At 36.6% G+C, this 26,947-nt stretch overlaps 1 protein-coding gene across 1 annotated transcript in view; it reads left to right on the top strand.

The window, feature by feature from the left end:
- The window catches only part of EPHA6 (EPH receptor A6), a gene marked incomplete at both ends in the record, with an annotated part of 485,307 nt that overhangs the window by 249,607 nt on the left and 208,753 nt on the right, over positions 1-26,947 (top strand). The window contains one exon of the mRNA XM_080364048.1: positions 1,476-1,811. Coding sequence (XP_080220174.1) covers positions 1,476-1,811 — 336 coding nt within the window. The remainder of the gene's footprint in view (positions 1-1,475; positions 1,812-26,947) is intronic.

Here is a 26,947-nt window from a genome sequence, read left to right as displayed (position 1 = left end):
AAGAGGGACAAGATCCTCGTGATCTCCCACTTTTATATGAAATATTCACACGAATGGGATGTTATACTCCGTTGGTCAGTTTCTGGTCACCTGTTTCTCGTAGCCCCTCTCGCGAGATGTACATCCATCCTTATCAGTGACCTCGCATTCCATTGCTATGTCTACCAAAACATGTCTCTGACTTTTCAGGAAAATATGAAGGCTTTAGCTGACAGGCAAATTCACTAAAAGAGAAACTTGTTTTTAACGAAACCAGGACACGCAGTCATCTTAAATATATCAACACCTGAAGTATGGGCATATTTTGGGTCTGTATACAAATTGCTTTTGAAAACCGTGTCTCTGTAAATGCTTGGTTGAAATATGTTAAGTAGAAGAAGATTGTAATAATAAGAAACGGTGAAAAAATTATTCATACTTGAATGAACGATTTCTGCCTTTCCTTCATCCCTTCACTCATTCCTATCTGGAAAAACATTAGGTGTTAAAGTTCTTCGATCGGACTGTGGAAGCTGATCTATAAAGCCTCAGATGATTTATGAGTGATCCTGCAGAGTAAGTCAGCATAACAGCTTAAAACTTGTTGGACAGACCTTGGCTGTTGTGTGGTCTGTGGGAGATGGGTCACTCGTGGTTCATCTGACAGTACACAGGGCTTTTCCACCTGCTTGCCAGCTGAGAGCTTTCCTGCGCTCTGCCTGCTGCCTCTGTCTTTGCATCCCTCCCCACAGTCTTCAGGAATTATTTTTTCTCCTGCTTTGTGGCCATCCTTTTACATCTTCAGCTTGCAAGGTTGATGTCTTCACTGTTACACTGATGATGATGAGGTGCCAGGTAGGAAAGAAAAAACTTGTAAACTGTCTCTTGTGCCTAATGGTCTTGGCCGGTTGCCACCTAACTCTGTTAATGAGCAGCAGCAAAGAAATCCCTGGAGAAGAGCAGTGAAGGATAGAAAAAATATCTGGCACTATAGAGCTAACACAACTTCACTTCTTGTAGCTATTCCAAAGCTGTTCCTTATTTCTTATTCAATTTATCTCTTATAAAACGTCAAAGATTATAAGCATCAGAAAAGCCCACGTTACTAGACATAAAGAAATAAATTTTGTGGTTAAAGCTCCACCTCAGTATCTCACAAGAACACACAATATTTAGTGCAAAATTGTGTTATCAAATCTAGGTTTAACATTACCAAGTAGTTTTTATGTTGTCTTAAATTATTTCAGAATTAATTCTAATTTATTTAGATTATTCATCTTTTATGATCTCATCTATTTATTATTCCTGCTTATTTTTCAAGGATTGTAAGTGTTTAGATAATCTTTATTTTTTCAATTGAATTTGTTATTGCAATGTAACTGCTGTAGCTTCTATTTGCAAGTAATTGTCTTAAGACTAATATATTTTTTCTATTTTTTTTTTTCCTCCAAAATAGGGAACTGTCACTTAACAGGCTTTCCCCTCCTTCTCTGCAGGGCCACCTTCCGCTCCAAGAAATGTGATTTTCAACATTAATGAAACAGCTCTAATGCTGGAGTGGAGCCCCCCAAGTGATACCGGAGGAAGAAAAGATCTCACTTACAGCGTCATCTGTAAGAAATGTGGGTCAGACACCAGCCAGTGTGAGATTTGTGGGGGAGGCATCCGTTTCATCCCCAGGCACACCGGTCTCATCAACTCCTCTGTGACAGTGCTCGACTTCGTGTCGCACGTGAACTACACCTTCGAAATAGAAGCCACGAATGGGGTCTCGGAGCTGAGTTTCTCTCCCAAGCAGTTCACAGCCATCACGGTTACCACAGACCAAGATGGTAAGTCCCAGCACTGCCTGTCTGTTACCATGGCCCTGTCATCTCTGCATTTGTTAGGTGGATTGTTTTGCTTCTTCGAAGTCTAGGTCAGCACGTTAGGATGTTTTGCAGGTTGTTACACCGTTTTAAGTGCATTTGGTGATGACTTACAGCTTCTGCTGACGAGGGAATTAGATGCTTTTGGTAGTTGGCCCTTGACCTCAATACACAGAGCACAAAAACGTATCTTCAGTTTAAAATTATGTGCGAGCTTTAACTACCTGGGACTAAACGCATCAGTGGCTCATCAGAACTAGAGTCTGCATCTGATGCTTTTCCAAGTCTTTCCTTGTGATATCCATTTTGAAGGAGTAAAACACCACGTTATGTATTGCTATTTCACAGTTCAAAGGTGAAATGAAAGTGAACTCAATTCCTTTAGTATCCAGGTTGCATAATACTAATACAGCATGCTTCCCTGTAAGATATTTTAACATCTGTATGAACTATTTCCTTAGGTGAGGTGTCCTAATAGATATTTTTGTTCCTTTAATTGTCCACTTTGCATTATTGGTTTTGAGCTTTTTCTTCCCCCTGTTTTAGTTCAAATTCATGTCCAAGGCTGACCTTTATGAGGAACAACATGGAAAATGAAAAGAGCTCTATATTTCTGTTTATGTCTGCAACTTTTTCCTCCTCCATCTTTGGAAATACTTACTATGCCAGGAAACAGCATCATAGGTTACCAACAAAGTAGCCTGTATAGCAGTTTTATCTTCTGGCTTGTGTTACTGTATATGAGAAGGTTATTTCAAAATTATCCCTTGCTGACATTTGTCCCAGAAATGTTTTTCACCTACTGTGCAGTGACATTGCAACTGTAGCTGAAGTGTTTAATGTAGAACAGGAACTGAACTGGCAAAACTACAGTTTTGAGTAGAAGACCTTTGATAATATGAAAGTATTTAGTAAAAGTGCTAATGTTCAGGAGGATCCTGTTATGTTCCACTTATAGGAAGGCCCTGGGTTCTTTCAGTGATCAGCCTAGGAAAAATCTACTTACCTGTGTATCTGGGACAAGTAGTTTTCCTGATGAGTAAGTAATGACTTGTTTGCCTCTGGGCATACAAAAATTAACAGCTTGCTGTGATGATGATGATGATAATGACAATGATGGTAATACTAATAATATTCATGAAAATGAAAAAAAAAAAAAAGCCCAACAACTAGTCACTTACCATTGATGTGATGCTGGTAACAGAAAGGCTAATTATTATATATAAGACACCTAATGATACATGCCTTGTAGTGAAAATTGCCTTAGGCTCTTAGGCTATGCATCATGTTGCGAACCTGTATCTCTCTTTTCCTTTCTCATTAAGGGAAAAAAAACATGGTACCCAAAACTACGAGAAACTACTGCAATGTATACTTATTTTTAGATGTTTTGTTATGTGGGTGCTAAATGCAAGTCACCAAGCACACACAGGTGGAGGTCACCGGAGATATGGTTTGGTTTTAAACTGGCTGACAGCTGTGTGAACACAGCTTGTGATGTGTGTTTAAGTGGTGGGCTTTTAAAAAATTTTGTCTCTTCTGCTGTTGTCTGTTCCTGTTTTAAGGATATAGATTTTCACTGCAGTTTACTCAAAACAGGGAAAAGACCAATGTTTTGATAATTTGTGACACACTGGCGGTAAACTCTATAGGCTCCTCGCATTCCCTATAATAATTCTTACATTACTAAAAATGCTGTTGGAAGGGCTTAAGAGAATTTAAGACCGGATTTCCAGAATATCTCTCAGTTTATTTGGGTATAAAAAGACAGCTTTGCAGAAGAAAGTATTGTAATAAATTAAATGGAGGCATTTATAAAATGTAGTTACAGAGATAAAACAATTTTTGTAGGCTTAGAAACTGTGTAGTTCTATAAAATCAAAAGCATGGTTACTATGTATTTAGAAGTAACAGAGAAAAAGATGTCATATGAAATATGGAAGAAAGTAAATAGAGTTTTGGTTGATGGAAATTATTGAGAGGACAAGAAACATTTTTTGTGAGTTACTTTTAGTCATAAATAAAAAATAATACAGAGAAGGTTATGGTATGTAACATTAGGAAAGGAAGCTGTAGAACGGAAGCGCTTTTCAGAACATTGCAGAGACTTTGTTAATGTTTGTCAAACACATTGAAGTTCTCAGATAAAAGGATTAGCGACCTTTTTGTTTTTATTGTTAGCCAGCTATTAGTAGACAATTTATAGTTTTGCTTTTCCCATATAGTATACTAAATATTCACTTTTATATTGCATTTATTTTTCTAGCTATACTACGGAACAGTAAACTCACTGTTGCAATCTTTCCTTATAATCTTAATTATACTGAAACAGAAAGTACTTATTGCATGATCTTGCAGGTTTGTGCACATGTGCATATAAAACAAAGATCCAACATTATATGTATGATGTGACGACAAATCAAAAATATCTTAATGTGTACAAGGACTGCATTACCAGAAGTCCAAACATATTTGTTTAAAGCTATTTTTTCTCTTTTGATGTGTATCTAATATGAAAGATCTAGATCTATCATATATTGTACCTACACAACATATTTATCCCATGTTCATGCTACCTTTTATATGTAATCTTTTCATACATATTGTTTTCATGTATTTGGTGTGCAGATTGCATGAAGTTATAGACCTTTTTATGAATATATAAATTGCTTTCTTGAATTGTCATATCTTTGTTAAGAATACAGAGCAATATCTTCAGCTGTTGTAAATCCAGACCGTTCCGTTAGCTGCAATAATTTACAGTAGCTGAGGAGCTGGTATTTTATTTTCTTCATGCATATTGGATTTAGTTCCCTCTAGTGGCCCTTTCTTTTTTATGGTTTATGTGAAATTAACAGATTCTTCTTTAAACATGCAAAAATATTAGTTTATTCTTCAGGGCTTTTCCTCTCTTTTTGAAGAAGGTATTGCTGTTGGCATTTTGCTGACTAAAGTAATGCATTGAAGAGTACCATGGGCATATGTAGAAACTGAAGAATTGTGTTCTACGACAGTTAGTGAGTAGATTAGTCTGAGAGCATCAAAGAAAGAGAATATTTGCTGACAGGAGAAATGAACTAATTCAGAAGTGATTAAGGCTCATCTTTATGCAAAGTTCTCTGCCACAACTAATAGTAAAATCTAAACTGCCTCCTCATGCAGTCACTGGCCTTGACAAGATTTAAGTACACTGCTCAGCATTAGAAATGACGAGAAGCAGACTAAAGGAAAATAATACTTTGAAAAGGCGTTGCAAACTGCATCCTAAAATTCTCTCTGCAATTTTATTACCAGATCTGATCAAATACTAAAAAAAAAAGCATTAACATTAATGTAAGTTATATAAAATTAATAGGGTAGTGTTCACAGCTTTTTAGTTATTAATTTTGTACAAGTATTCATACATTTGATAGCCATGATTTTGGTTCCCTCTCACTCCCGGCTTTGTAAGGAAACAGTTTCTGTGGTCACATTGTCAGGCACCCTAAAGAACTGTGAACCCATTAGCCATCCTGAGTTTGATAACAGAGAAGAAAATTTCACAGATACTATCTTCTCTCAATAGAAGTGTGAAAAACAACCACTTACAGTCACCAAGGTGTTGGTTGCATCTGCCAGTTGAAAAACAAGGTTCAGCTATGTAAAGCTTTCTTACTGGACTAGAATCGCCAGCTGACCGACCACTTAACCTGTCTATTAGCTAAGTCAGTAAAGAAATAATTTATATAGTTGCTGTATGACCACAGCATGTGCTGTGCCTTGTCCAGCAAGTGTGGCAAGCAAGGATGAGGTAGGAATGTGTAAGGAAGTGTAAATGTTGCAGCTAGAGAGATGAGGGGATGAAGCTATATGCTACTCTTGCACAGCTTTGTTTCAGAATGTTTTGAGATATCAAAATAATCCCTACTTTAAATTCAGATAAATGGACAGATAAACATAATCAGAGTCTGCTCAGAAAAGCACTTAAGCAAAGTCCGTGTTCAAGGAAGAACATCAGCACATACTAAGTGCTTTCCCAAATCACTGCCAAAGTAATTTGTAAACAACTGAAAGGTGAAACATGTTTTCAAAAAAAGCCTCATCAAAAATATTTAACAATACTGTTGTTCAGAAAAGTGCCTGCTTTCTTTATGGAAGCAAGAAAGTTTTATACAGTAGTAAATATGCTGAGTATGAAGTAATTGTACTCAATCGACTTTAAATCATTGTGTGAAGAAGCAGAGAGTTATATGCTGAATTGTAATTTATGTTTCTCTTATGACTAATGGAAGGAAGAGGCACCTCACTCTATAACTTTCTTAGCATGCCTTAGAGTCTGCATTGCCTAAACAAAATACAGAATTACTTGAGGTTTTTCATGCATAATTAAAGTAGTAAATAATGAATAATTAAATAAAACCAAACTTAAAACAATAGTTCCTATTTCCAAATAGTAGTCCAAATACACATTCACTCAGTGGGCATTCATATGGTCTACTATTTGAGAGCAGAGGGGTCAACATTACGCTGTGCAGAGGAGTAGAGTTGTGAGATATATCCTGAGTACATGGTTATACAGCCACATGACCTGCTCCATTTCAGTCCACCATTTCAACTGCATTACTGAGGGGTGGCACTCCATAGCTATAGCATTTCTCTGGCTTGAAGAGTTTCCTGGTTGTCCAGCCTGCATCTTCACCACATCATGTCCCTCCAATGGGACTCCATGCTGACAGCCCCCAGCTCACCCTTCACCTGTCAGTCCCACAGCTGTGACCTCCCCTAAAATCACTGTCCAGCCATGGGACACCTCACGGGCATTGCTCCATTTGCAGACTTCTTCAGCATATTTCCTGCCTTGGTGCAAAGTTTACACTAGAGGAATACTCCTTCTGCCATTTCAGCCCTTCTGCCATTGCAGCCCAGACATGTAATTTTCTCCCCCGCTCAGTTCTGCAGTTTGTGGGTGACTCTGGTCTCCGTGATGTGAAAGACCTGCCACCAGTGGACAAAGTTTGAGACATTAGAAGCTTCACTCTGTCCAGGCACACACCTTATCTCGGTACTAGAGACCTGTCTAGTTTTGCTGTATCTGTCCGGTGTTGGCAGCCTGTGGTCAGCTGAGGTTTTCAGGCAGACTCTGGAACTGCAAATATGGCAGGATTCCTTTGTCTAATATGTCTTATTTTTTGTGAGCCATTGGCAGATATATCCCTGGATTTTACCATCCTAATCTGATGGCAAAATCTTGCCAGTGTCTGAAAGGGATTGCCTTTCATCTTATTACTTTTAACAAATAAGTTACAGCCAATTCATTGTTCCTAGTAGAGGTGGCTCCTCAGATATATTTGTAACCCAGTGGGGCTGGTCTGTACCAACAGCAGCCTGTTATCACTCTCTTAGAGCTGTGGGAACTCAGGAATGCATGGAAGGATTTCAGTGTCTCTTCCAGGAATAAACATGACCTTATCACCCTGAATTAATGGCATATATCAGTATAGTAACAATGTAGATGGTGTAAATTGTTGAGAGTCTCATCCAACTATTAGGAAAGCATCTCAGTGGCACTACCAAGACAGTTTATTAGGATTAATCTTTCTGGCTGATGACAGTATAGTTTCAAGATGCTCATTGGGGTCACAAGGGAATTCCCTGTTCACTCATCCTGAGTTGCTTCCCATAGTAGCATCAGACTTTCACCCTAATCAAAAGGCAGCTTTACTTTTTTTTTCCTGAGTCTCACATCTCTGCAGATGTGATTGCCCTTCATAAGTTAATAGTCAAGAAAGCTTCTCTTTTTCTAATGACATGGTGAAGCCATTTGAACTATCTTCCAAACTGTTCAAGTTAATGGTTTATAAAACTAAAGGAGCAGCTACTTCTACTCACTGATTGTCAAAATGTAATGGCAGGTTACATAACAGCCTGTTATGAAACAATCACAAAACAACCTCCATCAGAGTGCAAACCACATGAAAGAAAGATCATGAAATTTTCATAGATGACAATAAATGAAAAATTTATGGCATTTGTTTGCTTGACACCTACAGCTGTATTGATAGCTCTGCCAAGCCCTGTACTGTCTTGGGAGCAACACAGAACAGTGCTGCTGCTGCTATTTGTGTGAAAAAATTAAAGAGAAATATTGTCTCATTGGTTATTGGCTAGGGACAGTCTGTAAATGTCCATACTGAATGTGATGTCACAACAGTAAGAGGCATTACTAACCAAAAAAATAAATGTTTGAGATGTGTACTCCCTATTTGAAGTCACTTCTGAACAATACATTTTAAAAAGGCATTCAGCATTATACAGTGAATATTCAGGCCAGTCTGTTAACTGTATGAATGTATATGCATATTTATGTCAGTGTTGCATTTATAGTTGGAAAGAATACCAGAAGGCAACAATGCTACATCTCAGTTGCCAGACTTATTCAACTACCATTCTATTCAACAGTCTTAAGGACTTGCAAAAGTTTTGAGGCAAGATCTTTGTGCAGCATAATTATTACCCACAGATTTTCAACTGCTGGTCACCTCTGTACATTTAGACTGGTTTTTGCTGATGTTTCTTTACACATATGCCTGATTACTACACAGTAATCATAAGTGAAAAATGGCTTTTAAAACAATCTTGATTTATATCCTGCAGATTTTTTGAATACTTGTAAATTTTCTTTAACAAATACGTTCTTTTTCTGCTGGCAGATATGTTCAGACGTTTCTTTAATGCAACGAAAGCCAACCTGATTCCATTTACTTTCATTTCTCGTTCACCAGTGTTATACATTATGCTAGTCCAACTATGCTTAGCTTTAAGATAAGTTTCTCTAAGTTACGCAACATGAGAAGAACAAAATTAAATTCTAGTTTGAAGTAGGAGGGGGGAAATGTTAATCAATACTGTAAAGTATTTTTTCCCATAATATACTTACCAGTGTGGTCTTTCAGCTTTATAATAGTTTCTTTTATGGCATAGCACACTATTATTTATAACCACTGGGAATTTGTCTGTGACATGCATTTTTCAACAAGTTTCTGGTTTAAGTTGTGGTCAATAAACACCATATCAAAATGCTGGAACAATTGTATATTTAATAATAATAGTTTATTTCAGTTTGTAAAAGGGACATTTGTGGACAAAAATGTAAATTAGTCGTTACACAAAAATTGGTAGGCATACAGCAGCAGGATAAGAAATATGTCTTTATTTTGTTTGCTCCTATTATAGACAGTAGCTGCAAAGGGCATTCCACACATGATTAAGGCCCTTAAGAATAAGATGTTTATTCATTGACTTGGGTGATTTTTGAAGCTTGCTGGTGCTACCTGCACACCACTCAGCTAAGAACTGTGTTAGGATAATCACGCACATTTCAGTTAGCTGGAACCTCTCCCAGTGAATGGTAGTTAGAAGAATCATTATTTAGTATTCTAGTCAAGGTAGGGTGCAAGGTCATTCAGATATAAACTGGTAACTTAAGTAATTAGAAGCTTCTGCCACAAATGTTAATTGACCAACTTAGGAAATTCTTTGGAGTTACATTAGGAACCTCCTGTTTTCAATGTTTACCTAAACATTTCTGAAAGCTATTTAATTTTATTAAAAACAAAACAAAACAAAACAAAAACATAAAAACACCAAAATCAACCAACCAACCAAAACCCCAACAAAACAAATAAACAAAAAACCACCAGCAACCAGAACTCTGGTGTTCCCAGAGTATGACAAGTGAAATACTTCTGTTGCATTCCTGGCAAGAGGAGTGAATTTGGTCAAGGGTATTAAAGGAAGACATTCATCACAGCTAGTCAATCTGAAACTAATTGTGTTTGTACATGTCGTGACTTTCACGCAAACCTTTAGGGAGCGTGTTCAGAATGAAGGACGTGGTAAATTACAAACCAATTCTGCTGATGTTTGCGTATGCTGTGAGGTCATTAAAACAATTATGTTGGGAGCAGGTTGCTCCGATTCATTTGCTTCTCAAAATGTAGTTTCTTCATTACACTCAACAACCCTTCTCCTTCCACTTCTATGACTCTTCCATATGCATTTGCCTTAGGCTTACAGTTTAGAAATAGTTTTCATTTGTACACAATAATGGCATTAAGCTGTGCACACCAGAATAAGGTTGAGAGCAGAACTCAAAATTGCATCATTTCCTAAGCTGCAGAAGTCTATTTTACAGTCGTGTTAGCTTCAAGATAATATTTCTAGTAATATACTTTTACCTTTTTCTGCTTGGACTAACAATGAGAGGCATATTTTTATTGTCTTCTCATCTGTGTTACATATTTAAATGTTTTCTCACTGTGGCAGAATTTGTACTGACTCTCCAATGAACAAAAAATAAAGATTGCTCCTCTGAAAAGACTATACTAGCCAGGAGATGCACACTTAATATTTAGTTTAGAAATGCATGTTACCTTTAACAACCCCTGTCATAAATGAGCCTTCATATTCTAGTCCAAATCCTAGTCTGACAGAGATGAAGCAGGGGCTGACTAGTAATGGCAAGATTGGCTGGTGTGTTGGTTGGCCAGAACAAAAGAAGGAAAAAAATTACACCCTTAATCTGCTAAATCTTGTTTCCATCTAGCATGCACTTTCTGGTTTCCATTCAGAAGCTATTTTTGCATATTAAATATAAATACTTTTTTTATCCTCTTTTAAGACTTCCCCTAAAACCTGCACTTAAGCAGAACTATTATCAGATATTCAAGACATGGCTACAGATTCTAAAGTGGACTTTTTCAGTAAATCCATTTAAAATCAGTTTCATAGTTTGTTGACCCTCTGGAGTGAGTGTAATCAATTCTGTGCAGGACTAACCATTCAGAGTATTTTGTCTCAGTTGTTTTCACTTACTAAAGTGACACAGAAGTTAGCAAACAGTGCATTAAATAAAAATGCCTGAATTTGCTGTCTGCATGTAGAGTCACGATAACCAAAAGGAGAGGAGGAAGGTGATACATAGAACCATTCCCAAAGAAAACATGAGCAAATGGAAGAGGCATGTGAATAATATAATTTATAATATTAAAAAAACAAACAAACAAACAAACTTAAAAAGTTAAGTTTAATAAACTTTTTAAAATATGTATTCAGCAAATTAGACCAACTTGATCACCATATTTCTTTCTTGGAATAGCATCTTGTACACTAAAATACTCACTATTTGAAAACTGGAATTTTAAAGCAAATATTTACAAGAAATCTCTGATTGCAAAATTAGATCTAATGTCCCAAAACTGTTTTACTGGAAATCAGTTCCAGGTGTCCCACTGGAAAAAAAGCAGAGGAGACCTGGCTCAGCTAATGTTTCCTGAACACTCCTGTTGTCTCCCCTACTGTCGCTTAGTTCTTTTGCCTTCATTCACAGTACTCAGATAACTAATCACAGCTTTTCTGGTGAAGTTAATGGCAACCCCTATAAATTCTCCAGTGTTAATTAAATCTCATTCCTCATCGAATTAATCTGTATTTGCAAGAATTTTCTTTGTGCTTATTCTGTCTGAATATAAAGTAATATTTTTAAACTTGACTTTTCCGTATAGTTTTAAATAATACAGGCAGCAGCTTCTAAATTGTGTGCTTGTGCTTGATCTATAATTGTATTGAAGTGTTTAGAGATTCATGTGCATTATGTAAGTGACTCATAAATTCTAACTTGTTATGCATTGCAAACAGCTGATGTACGATCCCATAACTTACTGACAAGTTGTTCAACCAGTTTCCAATATTGTATATTACAGTTTAGAAATCAATGATCATTTTATTTTATTAACTCAAATCTGTCTGGAAAACAAATTGTCTGATTCCAATGACTGGTTCATATATACACAATATTAAACTCTAAGCTCCATTTTTCAAAATTATGTTATTCTCCTAAAATTATCTAACAATTCTTTTTATCCCGTAATTGAAGATCAGTGAGGACTAAAATAATTTTTCTTTACAGGGTAGGGTAATTGTGTAATGAGATTCAGGAAATTCAGTCTATAGTTCAAGGATGATGGTCTACGGTCTATCAACAATAGGGAAGATGTGAGTCTGCTTTCTTCCCTCAACTTGTGCATTTTTCTGTCAAGCTAGAAATGTCATTTACTAATTAGACATAAGGTGAATTTTTATATCTCATTGCCATATATTCATATATACGATTTATTCTAATAAAGGACAAATATTTTAACAGATATTTAGCATCCCTCTGTGCCAATTTACTGAAAGTATTGATTTCAGTTCATAAATAATGCAATTCTGAGTAGAATATGAAATCTTTGGAGAGAGGAAATAGAGAAAATCACATTTTTATAATGTGGTGTTAAATGCTGTTTATCTTTAAAAATGCTTGCTTGTATTTGGAAACAAATTTTGTATGGTCAAGAAGGAAGTTGACATAATGGAAAATCGAAGTCTGTACCTATTCAGAGAACGTGTGACTGTGAAGCTGTATTAACTTAGTTCCCTGGTGTATATTATTTTGGTGCTGGGAGATTAATTTTAGAAGAGCATAGTTTTATCTGCATTTATCTCCCTGACCTTTTCCTGAAACAATTGGGTTCAGTGGTACCAGTTTCAATGGTAACTTTTGATATGAGCAACATACCGTAACACTGAAAAAGTGATTCATCTCAGATGAGCAAAGGGATGGTTGCAAAGTCTTTGAAGCTGAACGTCACTGTGAATATTTTCTCATGTTGCAACCCATAGGAGCTGATGTTAAAAGAAGTAAGTTGTGTTCCAAAACCTCTGCCCTTGTCCCATAGAACTTCTGTATCCCATAGACCACCTGCACCAAACATACTGCTAAGGCATTAGCATGATACTGCAATGTTTCTACATCACATTCCAAAGTAGGTATCAGTGCAATTCTGTGCAGGTTGAGGAACATACTGCAGGATATCTTTATCTGTTTTCCAAGTTATCTAGCATCATGTTTGCTTCATTATCTTCCCCTTTAAATTTTTTACTTTCCTGTTATAACCATTAAAGTGTGACACAACTGGTTCATGAAGATGGCCTGAGATTTCCAGGTAAGCACCCATGATGTTAGCCTTAATACTGGCTGATGGACAACTCCAAAATGCAGCATACTACATGAAAAATCAGTTCAGATCTTGTTTTTCCATATTCGTATATACAGTAGCATTCTGGATAACTTTCTCGATAATCTTTACATTCTCATAAGCATAATAAATCTAAGCTCTCTTAAGCAGCAGTGTGGAAAAAAAATCTTATTTTTTCAATTTTTCCATTTTAAGATTATCATTATATTGTCAGACATTAAAAATGTGGCTTTCTCATGCAGCTTTAGGGAGAAAAAAGACTGCCTTCTTCAAAAATTGTTGGAGTGGGTGGAATATGTGTCAGTTTTGATGAGCAAGTCACTATTATTCAGTCTCTGAGTTGATAGAGGATTAAAATTAATTAAAATATCAGTCTGGAATTTCTTCTGTAATTAAATATAATTTAAAGGATAAAATTTGCATACTATTTGCTATATATAGTTTTATTTCTATATGAGTCTATATATTATAAAAGCTGTCTTTCAATATATGTATAAATAGTGTGAAAATAATGATTTGCCGCTGATTCATTAGTGTAATACTAAATGCATGTTGATATGTTAATGTCTTTCTGTTTGCTGTAAGAAAACGTCATTGTTCTTTGTTGAAATATTTTAATAATTTTATAATATTTTAATATCTACCAGATTGATACATAAGCTACATTTCTGTGTAACACTAAAGTTACGTTTTCATTGAAACTGCCCAACACTTTAAAAAATGTTCATAGTGGAGATGCATTCTATTCCTTACTCTCTGTATTACTGTATTTAAACTGTCTTTCCACCTTTCTGTTTCAGTTTTTGCAGTTGCAGGTGAACATTTTAGATACCTGATATAGGTACAATCTATTTCCTTGATGGAGTGTTGTGAATTAAGTAGTGATACAACAAACATTCGACAGCTGTAGAAAATAAAGACCTTAACCACAAGAAGTTGGGTACGTCTCACACAGTTGCCGATGCACACTGAGGGTGCTCCACCCAGGGATAGAGTACACATAGTGAGTCAGGGAAGTGTGAGCATGTTTTCCTTAGGACTGACAGGTTTTCCAGGGAACTCGGGGCTCATTAAGCATCTCTGCAAAAGGAAAGCACCGAGAGTTGCAGGTCACTGAGCACCTTTGAAAATACTGCCCCATCACCAAGGTGCTGAATGGAAACTGGCTTCTTTTACAAACTGGACTCTTAGCTCTTTCTTAATCAATAAAATTCACTGGAAAGGTACCATTTATTTCAGAAGGATGTAGGGCCACGTTTTATCTCGTACATTGATAGAAGTGTGGAGTAACTGTGAAAGTAAATGATTTAAGCACAGTCTGCTATATGAGTACTTCTAATCTCTTGATATAAGGTGAAATGCTCAACACTACAAGCTTTACACTCTTAACCTTATTAAGAGGCGGCCAGTGTTTTGACCAGGTTTTTCTGTTTCCTAAAGCATTAGAAAATCAGCTTATAGATTTGGGTTTCTTGCTTTTTTTTTGTTCTTTTTTTTCCTACTTAGAATTTCCTGTTTATCTATTGAGTTTGTTTAGATACATTTACAATAATTTAAGATCTAAGAAGAGTAATATTATTACAGTATAGTGTTCGAACTCTAAAGCATGAAAAGATTCCATTATTCTGTGTTAAAACAATATGAGAAGAATTGTAAGAATTACAACATTTGCAACAGGAAACAAGAATAGCACAGATTTGTTGTCAGTAATACAAATACTGCAGATTTTAATAAAAGAGGTTGGTTTACTTTTGGTGACTTTCACAGCCATTTTTATGCAAAATAATGTATTGAGTTCTTTGAGAAATTATTTTTATTCAGCTATAAAACATTAGATATTAAATTCACACACCCAAGTTGCTATCAAAATCTTCACTAAAAAATATAAGGTTGCAAATTAAATCACTGCAAAGATATTCAAGAAACGTTAGTTCAGAATCATGTTTTATGTTTTACTATGCAGTCTAATGGCCTACATGTTTTTGGTCAAGTCTCCTTGATAACAGGTCAGTGTTACTTCACATCATCCTCATCTGTCAGTGTGTGTGTTGTCCCTTTGTCCCTTGTTTAGCCCAATTTCTCAAAGCTTAGCCTTCATGTGCCATATACTTTATTGTAGCTTTTCTGCTGCATTCATATGCTGTAGTGTTTGATTGCTTTTACACACATTGCAAACATTAAGTCAGTGACCCTTGAAGGCCAGTGGGTAGAATTACTCACATTTTAGAAGGCAAGGAATAAGTCTCTGCCTATAAAACCATGTGTAGGGCATAACCATCCATGAGGTGAGCACAGCTCCCTTGGAATGAGGATATCCTGCTTTTTGGACGTGGGAGAATTCAGAGGTTTCTGTACCTTTCACTGGCAATTAAGCATACCCATTGTTTGTATACAAAAAAGGAGAAAAATTATCACTGCTACCGTGTAATTTAGTTGATTTATTTTGAAAAATTCTAATTTCTTTTTACTGAGGAAAAACAGTTATGATCAATTCTGTAGTTAGTATGGCTTTACTCTGTTTTTTCTTGAAGCATATTATGTGTATGGGAAATTTGGTTACGAAGTGCAGCATGCTGCTTCTGGCAACTTTACTGAATGATAAATTGGAAAAGTAAGCAACTCAGAGTAGCAGAGTAGGGCTGATAATCCCATAAATTCAAGGAGCTACAGGGAGTCTAATGAGTGAGAGAATTGCCCTCAGATCATCTTTGGCTATCGCAGACCTAAAATGTGAAAAAGGCTTCAGTGTTTGGATGACGCCAGTGATCTCTAAACAAAAAATATTGTTTCACCAAACAATTATTATTAAATTTTAAAAATTGTAACAGTCTCTTTCTAGATGGAAAATTGTGATTGAGGAAAGGCTGATTAGAAAATAGCCAACTGAAATATTTTTAACATTTTAAAATTACTTCCTAGTTACCATAGAACAAGAATGGTAGGATTTTCTTATTCCATGATATAGAGTAGTAAGGGATAGTATGTGGACTTTTATTTTTCCCTTTCATTCTGTATTTTACTGACATGGATGGATGGGTAGGTTTATGCCAGCACTAGACACAGACATATGTGGATGGCTCTATGCAGTCTTTATTTCTTAACAAAAAATATTTATTTTAGTAAATATGTTAGCAAGTAATAATAGTGTAAATTATATAGCTCTCTATTTAACTTTTTAAAGGGATATAAAATAATTCCAATTCAAATTAACTGCTAATTCTGAGATACTGAACCAAATAATCCACATTGTTCACCTCCACATAAATTTAGAAACATAACTGACATTTATTTTCATGATAGTAAATTTAATAAAGTATGTTCTTCTGTTTACTAATTTCTCTTAAGCTTTTGCTGTTAACTTCTAACAGTGAAATAATACAGAGTGTCGACTGTCTTTAAAGAGAAAATATACACTAGCAGCAATCAGTCCAGGGACTGCCATTTGGATATTAGAACACTTTTCTTTCAGTAATGCACTCTCCTTAATTCGCTTTGCAGTATTTCCTGAGAACATAACATCAATAGTCCACTTCAGCCCACCAAGTAGTGGCTTACTGCTGCAATAAAAAGTTATTCTGAGTATTTAAGTGGGAAAAGAACTCTTTGAAACATTAAATTATTTGTCTGGCAGCTAGGATTTAACTGGGGCACACTCAGTTATAAAACAGGTTTTTATTGATCTGAGTGGTTGAATTCTTAACTGCAGTTTATTGTCGCTTTGATTTTGAAATCCATAAGTGCCAGTCATAGCTTTAAGAATGAAAATCATTGACATGGGAGTTTAAATTAAAAGTGATAAATTGAGACTGCTAGTGACCACTACCTCAGCCAAACACAAATGCCATGACTGTAGCTCTAAACATTGCTCCATGCTTCATTTTAAATTAAGAGTGACACATTAGGCAGGAAGTGAATTGCTAGCTTGGAACAAAAACGATGATGCTGGTTGGAAAAGGCCTCATAAACCAATATTTTTTTTACTTTGCAACAATCCTATCTGACATAGCAAAAAATAAATAGACACTGATAAAAATTAGTCTGATTGCAAAAGCAGGTATTTGCTATGGGTGTGAATATCTGTCGCAAGAGCTGTGTGTATGTGAAGGTGACTTTCCTTTGAGAACACATTTGCGAGCTTAAAAATGTAAGAGCAAATTGAAAGATGCATGAGACATTCTTGCACTAGGTTGTAGGTTGTTGGGGGTTAGGTACATATATCTCTATCAGTCCTGACTAGATATTAGAGTTCCTGTCAACTATTTTAGTGGCAGCAAGTGCCAGGATGAACGATTACTCCTTGAGTATGACCTCAAAGACCAAGTGGAGCTGTAAATTTTATATCTCCTTAACTAGTCTCTCATTTATTTAACTCTGTGTCCATTATGCACAGGTATAAAAGCCGACAAAACAATGTTCAGGAATTCACTGGACAACAGCTTCCCTTTTCTAAAGTTTCAAATTTAATGCTATTTTCAGTATCACTGAGACTATTTCACAACTAATCAGATATTTGTTGTTTCTAGCAACACATTAGGCACTCGTTAGTAGTATGAAAAGGCCCTTGGTAGTATATAAATTGGTGAAATATTTATCTGTTTGCCTCAGTATTTTTAAAAAATGCTACAAAAGCTGAAGTGAATACAAATGAGTCCTTATCTCCTAAAACAAATACGTAAGTATTTGAAGTTGAACATTTATTATGAATTACTATAGAGCTCTCAGTGTGAAGGTGAAAGTATAAATATGAATACTGAACTGAATTCTTTGTTTTCCTTGTTACCAAGCTACCTGCTTGACATTCCCTTTTCTACCCATGCACTTCCCTTCTGGTCTCATGCTTGATTTCTTCTCCCACTGTAAAGTTGATGGTGTCATTTGTGGGTGTTGTTCTGCCTTGGAGTGACTGGCAATGCATACATTCATACCTATATACATTGTCAGTTGTCATGGGAAGGTTGCCACATGTTACATATTCCTAAATGGCACAGCCTTAGAGTTAAAAATTGCTTTAGCCCATCAGTGAGTGACATGAATGCACAGCATACTTTCAGTATCCTCTGCAATTGTAAGTCTTGTACCAGTTTGCTGATCATGAAGTGAGATAGTTGCTGGATACTCTGAATCTGTCAGAAGCTGCTGGATACTCTCAATCTGTCAGTGTGCAAGCCCTATTTATTCTGGAGAGAGCTGTACAGTTTTAACAAACATTTGTTATTATGCTATATCGTTCTACTTATATAGTTAATGATCTTCCAATATTGCTACCATACACATTTTCAAAACTTTAAGATTCAACCATATGCTTTTGTTCAAGTTACAGATTATGTTGTAGAGCTTCAGACCAATTCTAGTAAACTGTTAAAATAATTGTATTAGTCTGGTATCATGACCAGAGAGAAGGTCTTATTGATTCGGAAGTCTCTTCTTGCACAACTAAAACTTGCCTTGCAGCAGAATAAATGTTGCAAGATACTATATAGTAACGACACAGCAAGTGATGCACAAGAACTGATTGCTTAAATGAAATTGAGTACTGAAAGAAAATAAAAAACAAAGCCTTGTGTGTGGGTTGCATAGAAAGCTGTAACTTCTGACTGGACATTGGAAGGACAGCTTTCTGCCCTGTTTAAACTCTGGTGTCTTGTACTATCTGAACCCTAATGTTAGGGCTAGAACAAGGGAGCTTCAGATCTTGAAAGGCCAAGTTTGAAATCTTCATGCAGTTCACTGAAGCTCACGTAGCTGTCCATGAGCTCACTCGAGAATCATGCAAATATTAGTATATGTTTACATTCTCGTTCATTTGGTAACTACTTAAGATTTTCAGTCTTGAGACTGAAGATAGACTAGTTGCTTTGTCACTAATAGAATAAAAGATTTGATTCTTTTTACAACCTTTCTATTTATAAGAAACATGAATGTATTTTTAGCATGATTTGAAATTCAGTAGTCCATCATTTGAAGCATTTAAAATCACCATTTTGAAATATAATTTTTACAGTATTATAATTAATTATAATTAATTTTTACAGAATTATTGAAGTCGTGTAACTACACTTAGATAGAATATGTTAAATATTTTTCTTTCAGACAATTCTGCTATGGTTATGTCAAAATATGTTTAATAACTCATTATGTCTTTTGTGAGCAGTGGAGACTCTGTGTACCCCTTTGGTGGTCATATCTATGGGCCATGGGCAGGTTCCTGGCTGGTGATTTGGAATTATCTGGAAAAGAGTCTAATCCAGTTAGTGCTTGTTGAATGAGTAGAAAATATTGCATTCAGCATCTGAAAATATTCTGCAAGCTCACCGAGGTGAGCTGGCTAAATACAGCCTTTCAGTCCTCTGAGAGCAGAGTGAATTGGAGGTCCCTGGTTTGATCTGCCGAGTACATTATGCAGCATATTAACATATGCAGGAGTTTGCCAATGTAAAGCCTCCTATCATGCACTTATCTCAGTTGGCAATTAATTTATTTTAATCCTGCAAATGTTAGAGAATGTGAAGAGGGCAGTTTGTAGTCAGTATATCTTACAGTTCAAAAGTAAGTGTTTAATTGTTGTCTAAATTAATTGGTTTCAGGCATTTGATTGCTGCTTATGCTGCTCCTCTTGATGTGCCTGAGTAGTTCTATATAAACCATTATTTTTTGGAAGAAACGTGTTTTGGAATAGATTCTCCTTACAGACTCTGAAGAGTCTCATAGATTCTGCCGTGGATTTTTCAGTGAAGGTCTGTGAATAACCCTATACCGGCATGCTTGTCAGCAAAGAGATTTAACCACTCTGCATTCATTTAGAAGTGAGGCATCAGCTAGGTGTTTTTAAAGACTTAAGAGTGATGTCAAAATCACAATATTTTCTTTTTTTTTTTTCTTGCTGGCAACTGAACTCTGATTTCAGTTCTAAAAGAGATGACATTGCTTAATAACATTGGTTCCACTTAATTTATCTCTGGAAATTTTAATTATCCTTGTACTGTTCGTTCAAAAGTACGGGCCTTTAATTTGAACTTTGTTAATTTAATAAGTTCTGGTTTTCTTTTGTAATAAGTTTTAAAAATTACTTTTATCATGTCACTGACTGGATATAGGAAAGCAATAAATTAAGACATTCATGAAGTCTTTAGGCAAAGTCAGACCTACCTAATTTCAGCTTTTCCCTTCTTCTTAATAGATGCTACCCCTATGTTTTTGTAAAAACACCTATAATTTTTTTTTTTCTTGACAACAAACTGATTTGTAGTAGGAGCATTTCCTTCAAATGTGCTGTTGGGGCTGTTTCCTGTATTTCCTACTGATTTGACTGGAATATTGGCAATAATTGCTGCGACTAGCTCACAGTTACATATTTATTGTTGGGTCTGTCTTTATGCAGATGTTGATTCTCATAAAGGTTAACAATATAATTTTGGACTTCGCTGAATTTGTCTGAAATTCTCTGGTTCCTCCAAAGTTGTTTATGAAGAACTAGCAACAAGAGGACAGATGATGAGGAGACAGCATGCTCCCATAAACTGCTTTTGCAGCAGATAAATTTTGTTTAATTCTAAAAGGCAATATTTCATCTTACCTAGTATTATTTTTTCCTTTGCTGAAGACACAGGCAATGATAAAGCGAGGATAAATTCATTACAGTTTTTCACTCCTGTCAGGTCTGCATTTTCTGTGCATAAACAAACATATGGACATACATAAAAATATGTATGCATGCATATATGTATATTTATGCAGAGAGAGAGAAAAATAAAAAAGTTAAAAATAAGTTTGACACGTTTCAATGCTTTCTGCCTGCCATTGCAGGCAATGCTTGGCCAATACCAGCTTTATTCTCTGAGCCATGGCATGGTGCCATTCCACATCTCTCTGCACCTTTGCTATTTTAAAAGATCAGCTTAGGGAACAGAGACATTTCTGCCATTTGGAGAATGAGCTTTTTGTTCTATTACGTTGCATCTCATCATGGCAAGCTCGGAACAGCAGTGTCAGAAAAGAAGCGATAACTCCTTTTCTCCAAAAGCCGTCCCGTGGAGCTATGGCAAGAGTAAGAGCAGGAGTCTGAGCCCAAAGCTGAAGGAAGAGGCCAAGCTCCAGCTCTGTTGCAGCCAGTTGGGGTGCCCGGGCAGCTTGCCCAGGGGTGGCTGCCAGTGCTCGCTGCCAGCTGGTGGCAGGGCTTCTTCTCTGTCTCCTCAGATGCAAGGATGTCAGGCCTCACAGTCATGTAGGTGACAGATCTGTCATGTCGTGTCAGACCTCAGGGAAAGTGGGAAGGGAGAGGCCCACCCTCGCACAGCTGCTGTACTGGAGAGGGTTGCGCATTGGTCTGGGAGCTGAGATTTCTGCATACCCTCTGACTTTTATCAGTCAAAGCCTCACACTTCCATACTCTGAGGAGTGACTCTTGTTCCACCCTGAAGTCACCTGAGGAATCAGACAAGGTCATTTCTGAAAGATGTGGCATCTTCAATGTAACCTTCCTTCTGCCCAAATTAAGTTTTGTCTGGTACTCATCCATGACTTAATGTGTAAATGGACTTGGTTTGGACTAACCTAAGTTAATTAGGTACTGGTTTAAATTCAGTTGAAATAAGTCCATTGTAATCTGGAAGAAAAAAAAGAAAAAAAAAAAAAAAGAGCTTCTGAATTGTATTTGCTATCCTTTCAGAAAACTTTAGTTGAAAGTGATTTGTGTTTAACCGGGGTACATTTTTCTTTCAGCAAATGTCTCCGTTTCTCCTGTCCTCTATAAATACTTTCTTGTACTTGTCACCAGTTGAAAAACAAGGTGAAATCCCACAGCTACATAGGTCCTGAAAACAGTAAGTCCCCATGCTAGATCTATTGCGTTAGAACATATTAATGCACACAAGGAAATCTTGTCTTTTTGCTCTATTGCAGATAAACAGGGACCTTCATGAAGCAGAACTATTAAGACAGGCCCTTTACCACCACCAAATCCATGGCTTTAAGTTCTGAAGCTTTCTGCATATGCAAGCTATGTGTGATTGTGCAAATTAAATTTTTAGAGCCAAAAGCTGTAGGTTTGGAAATTATCAGAGCCCATTTTCTGTACTCTTGAATTACACAGGAGTCATTTTTTGGGCACCTTGGAGCTCTGGAAACAAGGCTGTGAGAATGGATGCAGCCAGGAAAAACAGTGAACGACATCTTTGTATTTCTAAACACAAAGCAGAAACAGAGATACCTCAAAGAGCAAAGAGCTACAGACATTTTGGGTTTTATGTATGCTGCATGGTGGAGATTGTGACAGTTCTGATAATCTTGGCATTTTCGTGTTGATTTCTAGACCCGTGGGGTTCGGATAAGTTGTAAGTTTTCCAATTTGTGGCTTGTTAGCAAAATCCTCAGTAATCAGAATGCAGCACATCAGCAGTTATTTTATTATTTTTATTACCACTACTGCTACTACTGGTACTACTGCTGTTGTTTCAAGTATCGCCATCCCTCCTATGATCCTTATGAACAGTCAGCTGCTTGAGTGTTAAAGAAAAAATAGAAGAATTCTTAGTTGGGTTATGCTTTTCCCACCAGGCTGTGAGATGCTAAACTTATTGTTGATGGAATTCTTTAATTCAGGCCAGGAATCCAGTTTCCATTGCAAATAAACATTTTTCAAGAACATTTTTCTTTCAGTTGCTAAATCCTAGTTTGGGAATTGGTTGTATAGGCATTTATTTAGTTCTTTGGCTGAGCCAATTACTTGTATCAACCTATATTCTTTGGAAGGATTACAGGCTAGGTCAGTTCAGAAGGAGACCTTTGCTTGCCTGTAAGACACAGTTTTCATTACTAGAATAGAGTGCTAAACGTTTCCATCTTCATGTGTTTTGCTTTTATACTCACTAGCATTTATTCAATTTTTATTTAAAATTTTAATTGCCTCACCAATGAAAGGACAAAAAGGTAATTAGGGATAAGAAGAATAATCCTCTACAAATTACTACCTTCATAATTCTTCAAAAATACTTTATTATGTTTTCACAACATGCCCAATATCTCTTGAATGTAAAAGGCACATTTCTTTCGACAAGAATCGTATGAGAAGCAGCATTTCATATTGGTCTTACTGTCGTGGTTGCTGTATATAAACCTACACAGCAGTTCACTAGTTTCTGCTGTGCAAACTGAAGATCTGTTGTTTTCTGAACATCTACTGTATTTTTTTACAAGTCAGTTTACTTGCTGTAGTTCTCTTCTGAAGTCCTGGTTTAGACTTCCATGTATAATATTAACTTCATTTATTAATTAGCAGTTATTTGTGGGGAGGTGATTGTGTATATCTTCTAAGTATACTCTCAAAACTCTGAAACGAAATGCATTACTGAAAGAGTTCTGTGATCTGTTGGTGCTGCTAGTGATGGTGCCCATGCCAGGAGATGAAGGTTTGTTTGATCTCTCCTCTCCTCCTCCAGAACTAGTGAGATTCTCCTCAGCAGCCACCCTCTCAGCGGTGTCAAATTGCTTTCTGATTTGCAAGGGCGGTGAGAAGTGTGTCCTGGACACAGAGCAGCAGCTCACAGGTCTCCTGTAGATGGTGTCCCTGTACCCTTGCCAGTGTGTTTGAAAGTGGGGCAATCAATATTTGGGCACCAGTTTTTTAAGTGAACCCTTTCTAGACCATCAAACGAGCTGTTCAGGCTACCCCAAGTGCAATAGGATGGTCTTTAGTGCCATAGTGTTATCTTAAGTGCTTCTGTCTGTTACCTGAGCATGCACACATATATCGTGTGCTAGCACAGCATTAAATGTCCAGTGGTGGGCTGCCATGTCACTGCTCTCCACTGGGACCTTGGCAGAGTGTTTGAGGCATGCTGGGCTGTTAGGGATGGTCATGCTGTCATTTAGCCATCGTCCTTTGAACTTTGTGTTCATGTCTGCAAGGACACATGTCAGGGATTTACATACTTCTAAGCTTAAATAATTCTAGAGACATTTGAAATAATTTCAGACATTTGAAACAGTTCTTGTCCTAAGAAATGGCTTTTCTTCTGTTTTCAGTAAAATATAACACTAAAGCCTGAAGTCCAATTATACAATTTTCTGATGAGTTGAGTGTTTCTTGTAATTGGTGCCCAGATAAAATAATGTAAAGATAGCACACCTTTATTGTAGATGTAAAGCGGAGAGCTATCTGGCTAATAAAGCACTATGCCTGTGCAGGCTTCATCACTTTCACTGGAGTATATTTAATTAAGGTCCTGTGTGCCTAAAGGCAAAAGCACTGAAGTTTGAGGGATGGAATGGAGTGACTGGAGACATATAGTTCTATTGGCACTTGCAACGTAACTAGTCAGAAATGCGCTCTGAAATATGATTGATTCAGACAAATGTGCCACTGAGGAAATTTTAGGTACAAGTGTTCTCACTCCTATGTACTAGTTCAGTTTTTTCACAAATAAATGAAGGGTACAATTGATTTTCTTTAAGCTTGGTATGCTTACATATTCTTTTCTAGAGTTTAAAAACACGGCTATAACAAATTGATGTGCAAAAATGTACACTTTGGAAAACGCGGGGAGTTGTGACCTGAGAAAGGCAGCAAGCTGTTAAACAGTTGAAACTGTGTGAGATTTTAGAAGTGGGTAATTATATGAAATAGGATATAGAAATAGGAAACCACTTGAGCTTTAACTAAAAGCAATATGTTTTTTTGAGAGGATATACAAGTTCAGATTATATCTCATAGATGAAGTAAATATGGAAAGCCTTTGAAGTTTCTCCCTATGTATTTTCATGTGATTTCATGATATCCCAGCACATCACCATTGAAGTCTCCTGAGCAAAGCTGTGTGACTAATTATTTTTCATCTCACTGGCCATAATGAATATTGAAATAAAATTAGACTAATTGAATATTTTTTTAAAAAATCTAAACCATAGTTTTAACTTAAGCATGCAGGTAGGAATCAAAGCTTTATTCTTTCTTCAAATCTGATCAGTTTTTGAACTTTCTAAATTCACCACCCTTCATGCTAATTGTTTATCTTACTTGCCTGGCAAAACCACTTAGACAAGATAATTAGGTGTTAGACATGCTGGAGGATCCATTTAAAATTGCAGGTTTTGTAAATGATAGGCCTGAAAAGCTCTAAATACTATAGCCAGTGATTTCTGCCAAATGCCAATAATGACTCAGATTTCTGTCTGATAAATAAATCACTAAATATATTTGCTGTTAAAAAAAACCAACAACAACAAAACCCAACAACTAATGTGACATTACCCTGTCATGGTTCTGTTCTTTGTTTACAGAGATTTTACACCATTCCCTAATAATGGGTTCTCATTTTTAGCAATTATGAAACCTTTTAGTGTCAGTCATTCACTAAGCAAAAGTTACAAGATGATTGATTTATACTAGCCTTTTTTTTTTTTTTTCTTTTCCATATTGTACATTGGTTCTCAAAGAGTAACTTTGGAAATTTATTTAGAAGTAAAGGGAAAAAAATGCAGCTGGCATGTAACTGGCAGCATATGTGAGACTGTAAGGTTCCAGTCACTGCTGAACGCGGGGAAGTTTTTGCCTTTTGCTTCCCCTGAAGATGGGTCCTGGAATTTCTCTTTTAGAACCTGTAGCATTAGGTCCTGCCTACACAGAGAAATGAAGAAATCTATCTTGCCTTCTGGAAATTTCTCCTGATAAGTGTACTCTGTATATATGATTAACAAAGTAAATTTCTCATGGCAATAAATATGCAGGACAGAGATAGCTACCCAGGGAGGTTGTGGAGTCTCCTACTCTGGAGACATTCAAGACCTGCCTGGACGCCTTCCTGTGTAACCTCATCTAGGTGTTCCTGCTCCGGCAGGGGAATTGGACTGGATGACCTTTCGAGGTCCCTTCCAATCCTGAACATTCTGTGATTCTGTGTGTGATTTATAAAGCAGTCACTTCTCTTCTGAAAGTTCAGAATTTCAACATTTCAAGGACTTGATGACTGACATTAAAGAGAAGTGTATTTACATAATACTGCATATTATTATATTTTTTACTTTTTCCCAACTTAACATGGAAAATGTGCTCTACCAGATCAAATAAATTATCCCCTTAGTCCAGTATTTTTTCTGACAAGTATCAATACCAGGTAATTCACAGGAAAATTCAAGAACTATTTGCAGATCATCATCTGAAGTGAATTGTCCTGTATTTCACAGTATGTTTTATATTTTATCCCTTTAAAAATGTTCATTTGCTTTAGAATTTATTGTTGTTTATATATCAATAACCAGTCTGTTTTAGGTGTATTTCGTAAGCACTTACCCTTAGCTAATAACAATTTATGACAGATTGAGTTGAATTGCTATTATTTGACATTCATTTCATAAAAACTTAGAACACAAGGCCACAAAAGACCACAAGGATTTTTTTAGCTTGATGATTACACAGAGGATTTCCACTGTTGTAGGTTCTGTAATTTGCTGCATTCTGGGGTGCATTAAGAAGAGTGTGACCAGCAGACTGAGAGAGGTTTATCCTCCCCTTCTGCTCTGTCCTGGTGAGGCCACATCTGGAGCACTGCATCCAGTTCTGGGCTCCCCAGAAGGACAAGGAACTACAGGAGGGAGTCCAGTGGCGGGCTACAAAGATGGTGAGGGGCCTAGAGCACCTTTCTTATGAGGAGAGACTGAGAGAGCTGGGTCTGTTCAGCCTGGAGAAGGCTGAGAGGAGATCTCATCAATGTTTATAAATATCTCAAGGGTGGAGGTCAAGAGGATGGGACCAGACTCCTTTAGTGGTGCCCAACAATAGGATGAGGGGCAACAGGCACACACTGAAGCACAGGAGGTTCCAACTGAATATGAGGAGAAACTTCTTTACTTTGGGGGTGCCGGAGCACTGGAACAGGCTGCCCAGAGAGGTTGTGGAGTCTCCTTCTCTGGAGACATTCAAAACCCATCTGGACACATTCCTGTGTGATCTGCTCTGAGTGAACCTGCTTTAGCAGGTGGGTTGGACAAGATGATCTCCAGAGATCCCTTCCAACCCCAACCATTCTGTGATTCTGTAATATTTAGGAAGAAAAC

The sequence above is a fragment of the Nesoenas mayeri genome (assembly GCF_963082525.1).
Source record: "Nesoenas mayeri genome assembly, chromosome: 1".
NCBI lineage: Eukaryota > Metazoa > Chordata > Aves > Columbiformes > Columbidae > Nesoenas > Nesoenas mayeri.
The sequence above is the reverse complement of the archived record's forward strand: the minus strand, read 5'-3'. Positions and strand labels throughout refer to the sequence as shown.